The sequence below is a fragment of the Pseudorasbora parva genome, chromosome 5 (genome assembly GCF_024679245.1).
Source record: "Pseudorasbora parva isolate DD20220531a chromosome 5, ASM2467924v1, whole genome shotgun sequence".
NCBI lineage: Eukaryota > Metazoa > Chordata > Actinopteri > Cypriniformes > Gobionidae > Pseudorasbora > Pseudorasbora parva.
The window spans coordinates 9,699,481-9,715,613 of NC_090176.1; the positions used below are offsets into that span (position 1 = coordinate 9,699,481).

Consider the following 16,133-nt stretch of genomic DNA (forward strand, 5'->3'; position numbering starts at 1 on the left):
CTGATAGTTTTGGTCCCCAAAACAGACGGCTCGGTCAGGTTCTGTGTGGACTACCGCAAGGTGAACGCTGTGTCGAAATTCGACGCATATCCAATGCCGCGGGTTGACGAGTTGCTTGATCGGTTGGGCACGGCTCGATTTTATTCGACACTGGACTTAACAAAGGGCTATTGGCAGATCCCCTTGTTTCCATTGTCCAAAGAAAAGACAGCTTTCACCACGCCGTTTGGATTGCACCAATTTGTCACGCTTCCTTTCGGGTTGTTCGGGGCGCCCGCTACCTTTCAGCGCCTCATGGACAGGATTTTGCGTCCCCATGCCGCATACGCTGCTGCCTATCTGGATGATATCGTGATTTACAGTCACGATTGGCAGCGGCATATGCAGCATGTCAGGGCGGTCTTGAGGTTGCTGAGGGGAGCGGGGCTCACGGCCAACCCAAAGAAGTGTGCGATTGGGCGGGTGGAAGTAAGGTATCTGGGCTTCCACTTGGGTCATGGACAGGTGCGTCCCCAAATTGATAAGACCGCAGCAATTGCAACCTGTCCGAGACCCAAGACCAAAAAGGAGGTTAGGCAGTTCTTGGGGCTGGCGGGATATTATAGTCGGGCGGTGGGGGTATGTGGCAAGGGGGGCGTGGTTCAGAGAGGTCTGCAGCGGGAGAGAGAGCCGCGGGACGAGCGGTAAGTGAGTGGGTTGGACGCAGATTAATAACACCTGTCTCTTGTTCCAGTAATGAGCGCGGAGAGGGTATAAAACCTCGGTGGAACCGGAGACCAGAGAGAGAGAGAGATCGGACGGTTGATGCCAAACCCCCACAGAGACTGAGTAACCGTGGTCCGTATCGGTATCATGATTGTATGCTGTAAATTAAATGTCATATGCTTGGTATGATAAGAATAAATGCTGCCGTAAATAATGGCCCAATTCAAATGTTAACGTGCTTTTCTTCTTTTTATTTTTTGAGCGGTGATGAAATATATTGCTCTTGTAAATACTTGCCAGCATTTTAAAGAAATACAATGCTGCGTCCCAATTGGCCTACTTATACTACGTCCTAAAAGTATGTACTCTTTTTGTGAAGAAAAAGTATATACTTTTGAGTGTGTAGCAGAAAAGTATGCCAGCTTCGGGACATACTACTTCGCCATCTTTAACGGACTCTGTCGCTTAGTTACGTGCATCCCATCACCATTTATCTGCCCTGTCAATCATCGTCAGATTCGTCAGTTCAAATCCTCCACATGCAGATTAATCTTCTACCGTATCGGAGAGAAATGTAGCCGCTCGTTGCCATTTGTGGATCTTTAATGCCGAGACTCTCCTCATGTGTTTGCAGTTTAAATATAATGATGCATTTAAAAGTTAATGGCCAAACGTGTCATCACAAAAGTTCACTGAAGGGGGGAGTGGGCCGACACCCTTGCCTCTTCATCATATGCATCTTCATCATATGCATCTTCATCATATGCATCTTCATCATATGCATCTTATCCTTTTGAATGATTTTTAATAACCTCATGAATTTAATAATCAGTTATTATCCTTTCAAAATAATGAATTATTTTGACAAATTTTGTGATCATTAATACATTTAACTATTATTTAATATGATTTTGACTCTATGTCTGCTGTATGGTGTCTTTTGCTTTCCAGAGACGGTCTGACAAAGACAGTCTGAACCCTATCTATGTGCCCTGACATAGATAGCCTGACCTCTATCTCTGGGTCCTGACCAACAGGGCCTTGGAGAGAAAGTTAGAATTTCCAAGAGGTGAATCCTGCCTGTTGTTAGTAACCCCAGGACAGGAAGGGGTGGGAGGATTTGAGTCTCCCAATTGTGATTTCTTCCCATCTATATAGTGTGATTTTTCCCATTGATAGAAGTACATTTTTGTCTTTATATTTCTTTATAGAATGAGGTAGATGACATTAGTCATACTTTTCTTTCTGGAGATGTGTTTGTCATGTGGTGTTGATATCTTGTCCTGTTGATAAGCTCACTGCTGCGCTAACCTTGGAGGAGAGATGTGCCCTAGAGTCTTGTGTGTGTGTGTGTTACATGTTCTGTGCAGGTCTATGGAATGTATTGGACCGCTTTTTCTCACACCCTAGACCTCTTGGCGTCTTTCTAGGACTCCCCTGAAGTCAACACTACCCCAATCTTGGGATTGTCTGATGTATACATCCTGATTAACAACAACAACATCTCCTATCTATTCTTGTGTGACACATTGTTTAGACTTTATGCCAATCAGTAATATTCCACGTGTTTGTAATGATGTAAATCATGCCCTTGAAATTGGTATAACTGGTGTGGTAATTTTGTGTAGAGTAGAGTCTGGCCTGACACCGCCCTGAGAGACTCTGAAGCTGACTCTACTGATGAAACTGCAAACTATTCTTCAGTAAAATTCTCTCCGATGATTGAACATCCTGACTCCTGGTCTTCATTTCGCATATCTGGTCTATGGGTCAAAACTGTAACCCCTAACATCACAATGCTGCTGCATGTGAAATATAATGTGGACAGCACTGAATAAATATATTTTTGTCAGGTTAAATATTGATAGTTGGTCACTCAAACCCCTTTATCTAAACTTCTCTACTTAACCACCGGACACGCACATCCGTCATGTTTGTAGTTTATTAACGCTTTTTATCCGCGTTTGTAGTTTTAATTGAATCCTCGTCCAAATCGCAATGGGTTGTGGGCAATATCAGCCGTTAGAGAGTTCTAGAGTGCCCATCGATCCATACTGTGAATTCGGACCGGAAATAGTAAACCATCCGGGAATCTTTGGAATACTCTTTTCAACATACTACGATTTGGGACATACTAATTCTATTTTCGAATACTATTTAGGATGGATAGTATGCGAATTGGGACGCAGGGCAAGTCTAGAAATGCATCCAAATGTCAGCCAAGCGCAACCGTACGGTGCTCTGCAGTGGTCAAAAACGATTATAAACTTAGAGATGTGGATTCGGACATCTATTACATCACCACACGATCTAGGTGTTGGTCAAAAGCAGTAGGTAACTCAGCCGGGGATTTTTACCCGGGTGGTGGGAGACGGATGGCAATAAAATAACTGACCAGTCCCTGTAACTTAAATGATGGCAATACCTTCTGACCCCACGAGGAACTTTACCGTCTGAATAGGGCTTCAGCAATTCCTTCACCAATAACGGAGCGAGCTGGAAAATAAGACTAAGAAAATATACACAGCTGGTCTAAATAAACTGAGTACTGGCTCATCTTTCAAGAGCAAACATTTAGCGAATCCCTCAGTGAACTCAGAGATTTGAGAAGCAGTCGCCAGTAAAAGAACGTTTGTGAGCGGAGAACGTTTATGCGAGTGTCTTTTCAGTGACGTAGAACCGTCACACAGAGGGATTATAATAACTAATCTCGACTCGTATAGGCGGTTCAGAGTCGATTCTTTCTATTGGGGATAACTTTATTTATCATGCACTATCGACTTTACAACTTTGCAAAACATTCACAAACAGCTCTATTACACACTGCATGAAAGGGAATATTTAAAAAACCATAATAGTGGAACTTTAACTTGAAATAAACCTGGAACATTCCACAAATCAGTCATTATATTATACATTAGTGATGCAATGTCGAATGATTATTGCCTCTTAACTTGTCATGAGCTCAATGTCTTAAAGGGATAGCTCACCAAACTGGCACGATCATATATATATCTACGCAGGCACTAATGAGGAATCTAAATATATATCTATGATTGCGCCAGTTCGTTCTTACTAGACGGAAGTAATAGCGGATGGGAACACAAGGTGAGATTCGTCTGGATATGAGGTAAAAAAAAAAAAAAATACTGTTGTGTTTCTCACAGAAACCGATTGGTTTGTGTCTAAAGACATCAATGTGTCGTCACGAGCAGCAGGGTTTTGTGCATGTTGTGTAAGCATGTTTTTTTTTACTCTCATAGAATTGTTACCCATTTACATGAATTATGACTGGCAGACTGCAACGTTTAGAGTTAAAAATCTTCATCTGGGTTCTACTGAAGAAACAAACACACCCACATCTTGGATGCACTAGGGGTAAGCAGATAAACATCACATTTTCATTTTTGGGTGAACTATCCCTTTAAGTGAGGCTTGCAGAGAGGTGTGTTGAAGAGTTCGTTCTTTTGTATAGGACACTCACCTTCTGTTTGGCGTCAATGACTTTGGCCTCCAGATCAGCAGGAATGACTCTACCTCTAACAAAGAGACATAAATGTAACAGACTCTCGCTGATAAGATAGGGTCCACAAACACACAGCACAGACACAGAGAGCATCCACTTACCGTTCATCTGTGCTCAGCAAGATCAGATTCTCTGTGCCAAACCCCAGCACTGCGCTGGCCTTCTTTATAGAGTAGTGACTCTGGGGAACAATATTGTAGGAGACTTGTAAGTGTACATTAAAAGTAAACTTCACCAAAAATTCCTACTTCACCTACTTCACACTTTCATTCTTCTCTGGGACCCAAAATAAGATGTTCTGCAGAATATTCTGGTGGCTATATTCCATACAATGAAAGTGAATTGAAATGAGGCCTGTCAAGCTTCAAAACTGACAGACAAGACCCATGAAAAGCACCATCCAGCGTAGCTCTCACGTCTCATTTGCATTCGCACACATTCAAAAATGGTGCAAGACACACCAGGCTGGACATCAATGATGATCTGTCAGGAACCGAGAACGTTTGATGTCATTGATATCTTAATGTGTGGACATGAGATGTGAGAGCTGTGGCAAATGAGCTTCACAGAGAGTAATAGGGAACATTTTAGTCTTTTGATCTTACAAAATGCTAGCTTATCGTTTCAGAAGACTTACAATCAGTGGTTGCGTCAGACTTTCTCATTGGCCGCCATTTTGATGGAGAGGGTCGTAAAAATTCCGTCATAATCTGTTACCTGTCATTTTAATTTTCATATTTTAATGATAATAAGATATTTAATAGCTTTTGTTTTCGTTCAAATTTGAATTTTTAACCGTAAATTTACAGGACGATTCAAGCATATAGGCTATGCATTTATTTATTCATGAAGAGAACAGGTTAACAGTCGACTGTGCGTCATTTTTCATGTTCAACACCACACAAAGGAGATGAATGTTTTTTGTTTTTTCCCCAGTGACAGCCACTACTAAAACACAATCTTTGTGCCTGAACATGCAAATATGAACAACACAATATTACAAAATACAATTATTACCAAATATTTTTGTTCCCTTAAGGGTGACCGTTCCAATATCTCAGACGGTTTATTAACAGCTGTTAATGGGTCATCTAAATCTATGGTGGAGTGTTATATCCACTATGGTTTTGGACACCACCACAACTGGCTTTCCCTTAAAATAGCGCCTTATTTAAGGGTATAAGTGGTGATTTTGGATGCAGACATTTTCTGTTGTTTGTCCTTCATCTCCCACCATATCTGCATCTGTCCTTCATTTTTCACTTCTTTTATCAACAACGTCACAACTATTTGGCATTTGAACTGAGATCACAGACAAGACAATACTACATACTAGCTAATAAATATGCACACTAGCGCCCACTGGACAGGGTGGGGATTACATTTACAAAGTACAATAGATCACCTTTAGTGTAATCTATTAAAATGACAGACGGCCTCCAGATTTGGCAATGCTAAACAAATTAAATCAATAATGGAAAATATAACAAAATATTTGTTAAAGCGACCACTGCTTACAATAAAATACACAAGTCGTCCACCAAGTTGGATTACTTTTAGTACTTTACGGCGCGTATTTGATCAGTTTTGGAACTCATTGAATGGAAAAGATACCGCAGGATATTCTGCAAAACATTTTTCCCTCCAGGGGTTCAAGGAGAAAGAAAATCATATGATTTTGGAACAACCTACTTGGGTGAGTAAATGATAACTGAATTTTCATATTTGTATCCCATTCCTATTATGAAAGTTCAATCTCACAAACATTTGATAGCAAAAGTTCAAATGTTAAAAATAGTAGTGCTTGCAGGCTTTCAAACCACACTGACAAAAATAAATAAATAGAAACCCCACAATAATTTAAGTCAATAAAGCGAGCCAGTATGTGTTCTGCACATCAATATTCTGGACTTTGGAGAGTGTTATTTTCTCTTAGATAAACTAAACTAAACAGCATTAACCAGAAATCACAATTTTTGACCCTTAACAAAAAGGTTGTATTAGTTAACTTAAGTTAATACATTAGTTAACATGAACTAACCATGAACAACACTAATGTTCAGAATTAGTTAATCTTTTTTAACATTAGTTAATAAAAAATACAGCTGTTCATGGTTTGTTCACAGTGCTAATAGTTCACAAATGTTGACAAGATTTTCATAATCTCATAAATAACATTAACAAAGATAAATAAGTGCTTTATAAGTGCAGTTCATTATAGTTCATGTTAACTAATGTTGTTAACTAATAAACATTATTGTAAAGTGTTACCTATAAAACTGCAATAAATGACATGCTTGTTTCACTTTTTTAGTGTGCACAAGCATTTAACTACATACAGAGATAGAGACAAAAATATTCTGAGGGAGAGAGAAGAAAGAGAGAGAGCGAATGACCTACATGTTCTGAGGTGAACAGCACCAGTCTGGGAACTGCTGCCATGCCTTTGATTTTAACCTCAGGGTAGTGTTTATACCGTGCCACCATCACGCTGTACATGTTTGAGATTGCTCCTCCTGCAAGAACAAACATTTTGCGACATTTAACTGATGAGTAGGTCTGTAATTAACATTGTGTGCTAATTATTTAAAGAAAAGATAGACACATTAAATGTTATCCTAGAAATCTAGACGCACCCTAGCGGCAGCAAATCTAATTTGCCGCGAGTGTCGTCTAGCAACTCTCAATACACTTCTGAGCTGTAAACGCCAAACTCTGGTCGGGCCAATCACATTGTGTATAGAGTCTGTGGGCGGGGCTTAACATAATGACGACGGCCGAGTTGCGCTTACGCTTCTAGTAAACACAGAAACTGGCGAACGGCGGTCTTTCGAATCAGCTTTGACCACGACTCTGGAAGACTTGGAGTTAAGCTTTTCTCTGAGAAAAGAACAAAGAACGGCACTGAAGTCATTCTTAGAAAGGGAAGATGTGTTCGGAGTTTAGCCGACCGGATACGGCGAAAGTTTAATCTATCAACAAGCTCTGTTTCACCATCGTTGCTCTGGTTGGTTGAAGCGCTATCCTATCGCGTGCAGAGGGAGTTTGAAAGACAATCGTTTATCCCGCCCCTCGGATTGAGCCCTGTCTATGGTGAGTTTCCAGACCAAACATCTTGATGTGGGTCTGGCTTGTCAGGCTAATTAAATGTGCCTTAACAGGGTCACAAACTTGTGTGCACTTATAATATTTCTATCAAAAATTACCCCTTAAAGGTACACTCTAGCAGGTTAAAAAAACTGCATGCATTTTGCAGAAGAACATTGTTTTGGTTGTGTTTCGGCTTTGCTTAACTGTCATTGGAATATGACCCATCACCCCATCTCCCACTTTTACATTTTATTTAACATTTCAAATACCTCAGATCTCGCCATCGTCAAAAAGCCACCCCAATGTTGATTCTTGTTTTATTACGAGCTCTGTCACGTTCTCTTTTTGCCAGCAGACTCTCTTCTGTTCAGCGTTTGTTTGAAATGGGTGATTCACCTGAGGGTGGAGATTTAGTGTGCTCTGTGTCAACCTTTCTCACTCATTATGAGCAACTAACCTACCACTGCCACACTGGAGGTGGAGCAACTTTTCTCTATTTACAGACATGACGAGACACACACGGGAGAGAGAAGTATGTATGCAATATCCAGCTCAAACCATCCTGTCAGGTCTAAAATATAAACACTTATAATAGGCTTACCATTGTGAAACTGGGTAAGACAAAAACAGAAAAATTGGCAAGAGTAAGGATTTGAGCGAGTTTCAAAAGGGCCAAATTGTGATGGCTAGACACTGGGTCAGAGCATCTCCAAAACTGCAGCTCTTGTGGGGTTGTTTTAGGTGGTCAGTATAAGTGCTCCAATGAAGGAACAGCGGTGAACCCTGAGCAATGGAAGAAGGTGGCCTGGTCTGATGAATCACGTTTTCAAGGGTTTTGGAAAAAGATGTATCAACTCACTGTTTAAATTGTGTTAATTATGAATGAAAATAAAGCTACATTGTGTCCATTTAATCTAGAATTCTTAATTATTCTGATGTTTAAACGTTCAAACCTGGTGAGAAAATCCCATCGCCCTCTCCATTTGGCCAGCCAATAATCTCTCGCATTTTCTTCAGGGTGATCTGTTCCATCAGTACAAACACTGGTGCAATCTCATATGTGAACCTGTAAACACACACACACACCTCATTTCTACTTGTCCCACATTAATGAGTGCCTTGACAGCAGGAGGTAATTCTCTATGTATTCATGTAAGTCTGTTCAATCCATCATCGAATCATTCAGATGGGAAGCCCCTCGCTGGAGGCATCTTCAACCTATTAGCACCAGTCAACAATCATCCACGGTGATTAGTAATGATGAGCAGCTCATTAGTACATGCAAATGTCAAGTGCTCATGCAGTTCTGTCTAATCAATATAAACAGTACTGACATATAATTTACAGACAGCAGGAATGTGCAAACAAGAAAAGTGAAATCATACTGTAGGGGAAGACCGGGGCTAGTTGTCACATGGGGAAATTGACACAAGGATGTAGCAGTACCAGTGAGGTTTAGTGTCAAATGTGCAAATCTCTAGCAGGTTTTAACGAGTTCAAAATATTTAATACAATTATTCTGTTTTTTCTGCCCTCCCTCGACTGTGCTACAGTATGATCACGCTATCATTCATTACAGTGCTATTAAACCATTCAAGCGCAATAAGAGGCAAAACATTACTTAAAGCGCTTGTCTCTCTGTGAACAATCGGCCGAAACGCACACACAGTAATGTTTCTTCAGACAGCGGGTCAGCACAGCATTGAATTCCCTTTCGTGTTTGAATGGACAAAAACAAAACATTTATTTCAAAATTCCAGATTTGTCGAGTATCCTTATAAGCACAGTATTAAGTGAATTATTATTAAAGGGGGGGGGGGGGGGGGGTGAAACACTCAGTTTCAGTCAGTGTCATGTCAATCTTGAGTACCTATAGAGTAGCATTGCATCCTGCATATCTCCGAAAAGTCTTTATTTTTTTGTAATTATATAAGAAAGATGCGCTGTTCCGAGTCTTTCCGAAAAAAGCCGAGCGGGTGGGGGCGTGTCGTGTGAGCGGAGCTAAATAATGACGTGTGCTCGCTGCTGCTATTGTGTTGAGTCGAGTGCGTCGTAAAGCTGTCTCATCCCTAACAGCGGGAAAAAAACTTTATTCAAAATAAAAATATGGCTTTTAATCAGATACAGCCATACATCTATGATCCGGAATCAGACCCAGAGGCTGCAGTTGAACAGGAGCAGCAGCAAAAACGACTAGAGCAGGACGTCTCTATGTGGTACAAGTTATACACTAACTATATAATATGTTTAGCGGCTTGTGTTATTTACATATTTATACTTGAATTATATCGTCGTATTTTTGTCTTTGAAGGTGTACATGTGGGAAGTGCAGTTGTGCACGTGTGTTTACGCGTGGTTTGTGTAGACAGTAAGCGGACTGGTTTTGCACCAGGCTAGTTACATAGAAAGACACGGAATAGTAGCGCATTTGAATGAAGAAGCGCGCTTATTTAGTTCAACATATTTCCCCGCTCTTTGTGTATTGTTGTTTGGAGTGCTTTTACAATACACAAACATAAAGTTACACATATAGTGGCCAGCTAAACAAATGTACACGCACTACACATCGCATGCTCCATTGATCAATTAACTATACGTGATCATGTTTGGGCTAACACAGACAAAAACACAGACATTTGAAGCAGTCTCACTCACCGCCTGCGGTTCTAACGTTGGGACTGCTCCATCATTTAGCATTAGGCGATCGGAAAATCCTGTGTCGAGCTGGGCCTTGTTTATGAAACAGTCGGCACCGAAATGCAGCGAACAGATATAAACATTCGCGCAACTCAGTTGCTGATCCGGAAAAGCAAATTACATGCACTGTTGCCTTAACGCGGGGTTTTAGGGAATCTGTGCAGGACTGTCTTGGTCTGGCAACCAAAAACGCACTTTTTTGGTGACATTGTTATGTGCACATCACCTGTCCAGCATCCTACAAGCCAGCGCTTTGATGGGCGTAGGCTGTTGCTTTCGCTCTTTCCCTCGCTCTCTCTCACGCTCTTCCGGTAGAATTGTCCGTAAGGCCCATACAAGGAAATTCCGCCCCCATTAACGTCAAAGGGGACGCATGATCTCAAAAAACTTGCCGAAACTTATGACTAACCGGAAGTAGTATTTTTGACAAAGAAATACTCCCATCAAAGGTCCACCTTAACTTTTGAAACTTTGTCTATGTTTAGTATGGGATTCCAAGTCTTTAACAGTGTAAAAAGATCAGTATGCATGAAACAGCATTTCACCCCCCCTTTAATGTAAAGAGTAAATAGGATGTTTGTCAGATCACATGTAGGGTAAATATAGGCTAAATATAAAGTTGTGAAGCTTTATTTTCCCCTTAACCAAAATGTATTTGTTCTGGGACATGTAACCGATTAATAAAACCAAAGATTGCCCGTTTGATATACCTCAAATCCAGTGTTGGGGAAAGTTACTTTGAAAAGTAATGCATAACAATATCAAGTTACTCCTTTAAAAAGTAACTAATTGCTTTACTGAGTTACTTTTTAAGAAAAGTAATGTTACGTTACTTTTTCTCACCTGGGCTGGGCTTGTTTGCTTTTGAGTTTTTTTCTTTATAGCAAAAAAACGTATATATTTTTGGGCAAATGTAAAGACTCTCACCCCAAAATTGAAATAACAGGAAATACATATTCACGTCTGTACAGTAGACCGCGCAACTCTAACAAACCTTTTAGCTGCCATTCTAGATAATGGAAGAATAGGACTAGGATTAAATGTATAGAATAGGATTCAAAAATAAATAAATTAACACTTTATCAATAAAAAATCTAAAGTCATTTTTGCTATAGTTTAACTGAATAATCTAAGGTCAGCAACAAGTACATTGGTCAACAAAGTGAGATTAAATGCATAAAAACGTTTGTTTTATTTAACACATTTCTTTATCTTTTTTGTGCACGTGAGATGAGTAAATGCCAGCTCACATTAGTCTAGAACTACAATAACCATCATATTAACACACAAAGCCTCTGCAATTACGATTTCTCTCGGGACAAGAGAGCGTCAGTCAATAAATGAGAGAACAAAGTAACTTGTGTTACTTATTTGAAAAAGTAACTATCCTAAAGTAACTATTTTGTTGTACATTTTGAAAGTAATGTGCTACTTTACTAGTTACTTGAAATAGTAATCAGATTATGTAACTCAAGTTACTTGTAATGCGTTCCCCCCAACACTGCTCAAATGAATACCTGTTTAACATACCATGTTTAACCACAGAAAGAGCCAGTGGAAATTTGCGAAGGACTGGCCGAGATGGAGCGATTCTCGGCGGCTATACATGATCGCTGAATGAGCGCTGAACGAATGCTGACGGACTGGAGCTCGCATCTGCGAAAGTGTCTAAACAACTTGTAAATCAGGTGCTCTTAAAACGGCATTCTGTGACACAATAACAATAATATTTGTAAAATTATGGAGGTTTATTCATTCACCATGACACTCTCTGTGAGAAATGTTGATGCAAACAAAACTGAGTGCTGATACTCTCTCTCTCTCTCTCTCTCTCTGTATATATATACATGAAAACGTTAAATAACTTTTTTTAAACAACCTTCTGTTCATTTACTGCTTTTATGATCCTATTAGATCTTTGATAAAACTGTCTGTTGGCCATTATAGGCGTTAAGCAGCAGGTTCACACAATACAGCCCCCTAAAATCCAAAGGTTCAGTCGTTTGGGGGAAGAGGGAAGTAAATCTGAGGAACGAGGAGTAATTATTTTATTGATCAAAGGAGAATTTGGGCATGGACTGTGAAAGACATCATAAAATCTCTGACCCTCGGAGGTCAAACAAGACCCATTCTTACATAAATGAAGAATCTCCCAATGGACCAATAAAAAACCTGAAGAGCAGAATTAAACTTCCCTTTAGTATTGTAATCTGACATTTGAGTCAATAGACCATTCCAGCCATACCTGATATATAACAGTCAAATATTTCTCACAGTCAACTTTAGGGTGAGTAGATGAATGGATGGATGGTTAGATGGCTGGATAGATGAATGTAAGGGATGATGGGGGTGGAGGTGTGGGTTGTGTGAGAGTCTCAGCTGGCGCTGTGTCTCAGCATGTAGCTGTAAATTAGCCCTGACCAGTGAGGTGTTACTCTACATTCTGGCCCTGTCATCTGCATCATGTCTCAAAACACTCTGTCACATCACTGGAGCTTTTCTGGTGAGAGCTAATATGTGTTATTCTGAGCTGGCACGCTCAGGTTAGTGCCTATCACAGTCTCCAGTGGAGCAACATTACACTTGATTTGCTTTTCCTGAAGGAAGGCCCAGTGCTTGTTAACGGTTTAGTTTAAATGTATTATTTTGATTTATGTAAATTAAATGCTGCATCAGCACAGTCATGTTTTCTGCCAGCTGTGCATGATGTAAAGATGACTTAATGATTAAACAGACTGAATATGCACAAATGATGATGGCACGGATGTTGGTTACAACATAATTTGTCGTATTTGTATATTCAAATATATAACATCACTTGAATATTTTAAAATCATAATCCTTTGAGTACGATTTTTTTTTTTACATAGTTAAAAGAGAGAGAGAGAGAGAGAGAGAGAGAGAGAGAGAGAGAGAGAGAGAGAGAGAGAGAGAGAGAGAGAATAAGCGTGTGTGAAATACCTCAATCATTGCGTCTCTAAACGGTGTTCGGCAGCAGCGTCTCTAATAATAGCAAAACTTTAAAGGACAACTCCGGTGAGAAATGCCCGAATGTAAAGAGTTTAATCTCTTATCTAACAGATTAGCTTATAACGCTTGTCTATGGGGCAAAGGGTAGTAAAATTAAATAGCTAGTTAAAACCACTAACCAGGCTAAAAATAGCCTCACACTAACACGGCAGCATAATGAGGGTCCCTACATGCAAACCGAAGCATTGTGAACTTTGTAAGTGTACAAACAGTTTAATAAGAAGATACTTTATAAAGACAGTGCATTTTGCGTTCACGGACAGCAGCCATCTTGGAATACAGTAAAACACAATTTAGTGTCAAAAAACAAGTAAATAATAGGTTGTTTTATCTAAATGTATTTGCTTGGTCAGTGTCATTGTGGGTTTTGGTTCTTTTGCTGTTGTCAGTAAAGACAGTCGAAATAACTGAAATCATTTGGTGAAGTGATATGGACCTGTAATGTGGTCAAGACCTGCCTGGAACTACTTTAGCTGTGCGTTTGCCTGAAAATAATTGCACACCTTTGAATATTCGTCAACCAATCAGATTCAAGCATTCAACAGCACTGTAGCATAAATAATGTCTATGCTGGTAAAGATCCGCTATGCCTCATCTCATCATCATCATCTTCATCAAAACATTACCAAATCACAAGTGAAAAGAAGGAGGGAACTCACATGTTAGTGTTAGCAGTCGAGGTTAGCCACTCTCCAGCTAAACCAATGATGTCTAGACCTGTAGACAACTGGTTAAAAAACCTTGGATGACCTGCAGACACACACACACACTGGTTTCCATGTTTTACATTTAAATATAATTCTGTATAATTTATAAGCTTGTTTTCTCATGGGGACCCAAAAAATGCCTGTATAGTACTGGTATAGTGGTATTAATACTTGAGGGAAATTTTTGGTCCCCATTATGTAGGGAATACCAGGACTAAGCACACACACCATCATCTATGTGTGAGTTTCTATGATACGAATGGTTTTTTTCCTAGTTAACAGGACTGACCTGTCCGGACTCCGTATTTGAGCGTGTCCCTGCAGTCCACCAGGATCTGCTCCAGGCTCTCTGGCTGATCACACAGCTCTAAGTTGAAGCCCTCCATTCCTTCCAGCAGCTGGTGCGGATGATGGAAGTCCAGCACTTTTGTGGATCTGTCAAAGGTCTTCCGTACATAGTTAGTGAGGATCTCCACCACCTCCAACAGGAACTGCATTGTATACTCCTCGCCATTTTTAGCAGGAAGCAGATCTGTGATACACAGTTTTATCAGTCAATCAAACGGCTGTTCTACACAAATGTTGGTTAAATTTACTTAAAGGTGTCCTTGTTACAGTACTGAGTAATAATAATTAACCACATGAGTTAGGGTTTGGTTTAGGGTTAGTAGCATTTAATTATGTACACTTTATATGTATTATCGTAACTACATTAACGTGTAACAAGGACACTATCAAATAAAGGGTTACACTGTGTTTTTAGACAGTGTAAGTTTGCATTTAGTAACTATACTTGCTATTGGTTTAGGGTTAGTTGCCTACTATAGTAACTAATGTAAATCATTTAGATAAATTTAAATCATGGTGATATTTTTGTCTTCTGCAGAAATATATTTTACTAATAGCCTAAATTAAGCAAGAAACACACTGTCAACTGCCAGGATTGACGATCAGCAAGTGAACAAGCATTTGGACTCTATAGACAGAATAAAGTTTAAAGGCCCGTTCACACCAAGAACGATAAAGATATAGCTCTAAAAATCGTTCTCAGTTTTAAAGAATTATATATATTCTAGTAGGCCTATTTGTCCTTACATGTTTATAAAATAATATTATCATCTACAAAGCAGCCTATATCCTCTAAAATATAATATTATCTTTTTTTCGCCTTTTTAAGTCATATATTTGTTTTAGTTAGGTGTCATTTGAAAGCTTACAAACTCAAAATTCATCATGTGAAAAACCGTTTTGAAATTGGACTGTTACCATAGAAATGGCTTCCTCCCCTATTGGGCATCGGCATGTTTTATAATTTATAATCAAAACCTTTACCAAAACATATTGTCTGAAAGGTCTAAATTTCAAGGTTCCATGTTTTGTGATAGAAGTCATATTTGGACATAAATGTATTCATTTGTTACAGCAGAATGCATTAAAAAAAATCTATGGAATTTGTCACCCATTTAATATTGCTCCTAAACAAACTCATGGGAACTTCAATGTTTGTGTGAAATCAACTTCAAATTTGACACACAACTTGGTTAAACATATGACTTTGATTTTATATTAATTTCAGACTAAAAATATTTTGTAAATATTTTATATAAAATAAAAATATATTTAGTAGCTACAGTACATTTGATTTACAGTAAATATAAACTTGCATAGCTTTTTCATACTTTTTCATACATGCTTTCACAGCACACTGTAAAAAAATTTGGTTGGATTTTGTTGGTTTAACTTAAAAAATTAAGTAACCTGGTTGCCTTAAAATTTTGAGTTTATTGAAATTAAAAATTTGAGTTGATACAATGAAGGAAATTGGTTTAATAAAGAGAAACAGTTTAATGTAAAGGCTGTAGATATTAGGCTAATTGTCGGCTGGATGATTCACAGATGTGTTATGAGTATTATTGTTGTCTTTTTAAGTGTTATATTTTGTACTGTTGCTGTTTGTTCTCTCTAGCGGTCTGGAAATAAAGTTTAGTCTCTCACCTCTGGCATATAGATTGGAGAAGTCGGTCTCTGTGCGTCTGAAGCGCGACTCTCGCTCGTTGTCCCGTGTTAAAAGGCTCTTGGGCTGCTGGTCGTTAAAAAACCCGACAATTCGGCTCTTTTCGTCAACATTATTGTTCTTCTGCAAAAATCCTGTATTATTACACAGAGAAGAAGACTGAAATGAGCGACCTCCGTTCCCGAACATTGCAGCAAGCTATATATTGAAGACAGATGAGATGAGTGCTGAGCGTCTCCTCGGAGCAGTGGAGAATGGAGATGGTCGTGTAGTGTCCGACTCGTGTGTATTTATGGCACAGGTTATCTAGGGGGAGGTCAGCCCTGTCCTGATGACATCAGGGGAACAGTGATGATTTAGATGC

General features: G+C 39.3%; 1 protein-coding gene across 2 annotated transcripts in view; it reads right to left on the reverse strand.

The window, feature by feature from the left end:
* gad1a (glutamate decarboxylase 1a) overlaps window positions 1-16,133 on the reverse strand; it is a 43,890-nt gene that overhangs the window by 22,770 nt on the left and 4,987 nt on the right. For both annotated transcript variants that reach the window (XM_067443220.1, XM_067443221.1), the window contains 7 exons: window positions 15,751-15,903; window positions 14,045-14,287; window positions 13,708-13,798; window positions 8,275-8,387; window positions 6,632-6,747; window positions 4,333-4,412; window positions 4,190-4,244 (listed from right to left, as the gene is read on the reverse strand). In XM_067443220.1, the coding sequence (XP_067299321.1) occupies window positions 4,190-4,244; window positions 4,333-4,412; window positions 6,632-6,747; window positions 8,275-8,387; window positions 13,708-13,798; window positions 14,045-14,287; window positions 15,751-15,903 (851 nt within the window). The remainder of the gene's footprint in view (window positions 1-4,189; window positions 4,245-4,332; window positions 4,413-6,631; window positions 6,748-8,274; window positions 8,388-13,707; window positions 13,799-14,044; window positions 14,288-15,750; window positions 15,904-16,133) is intronic.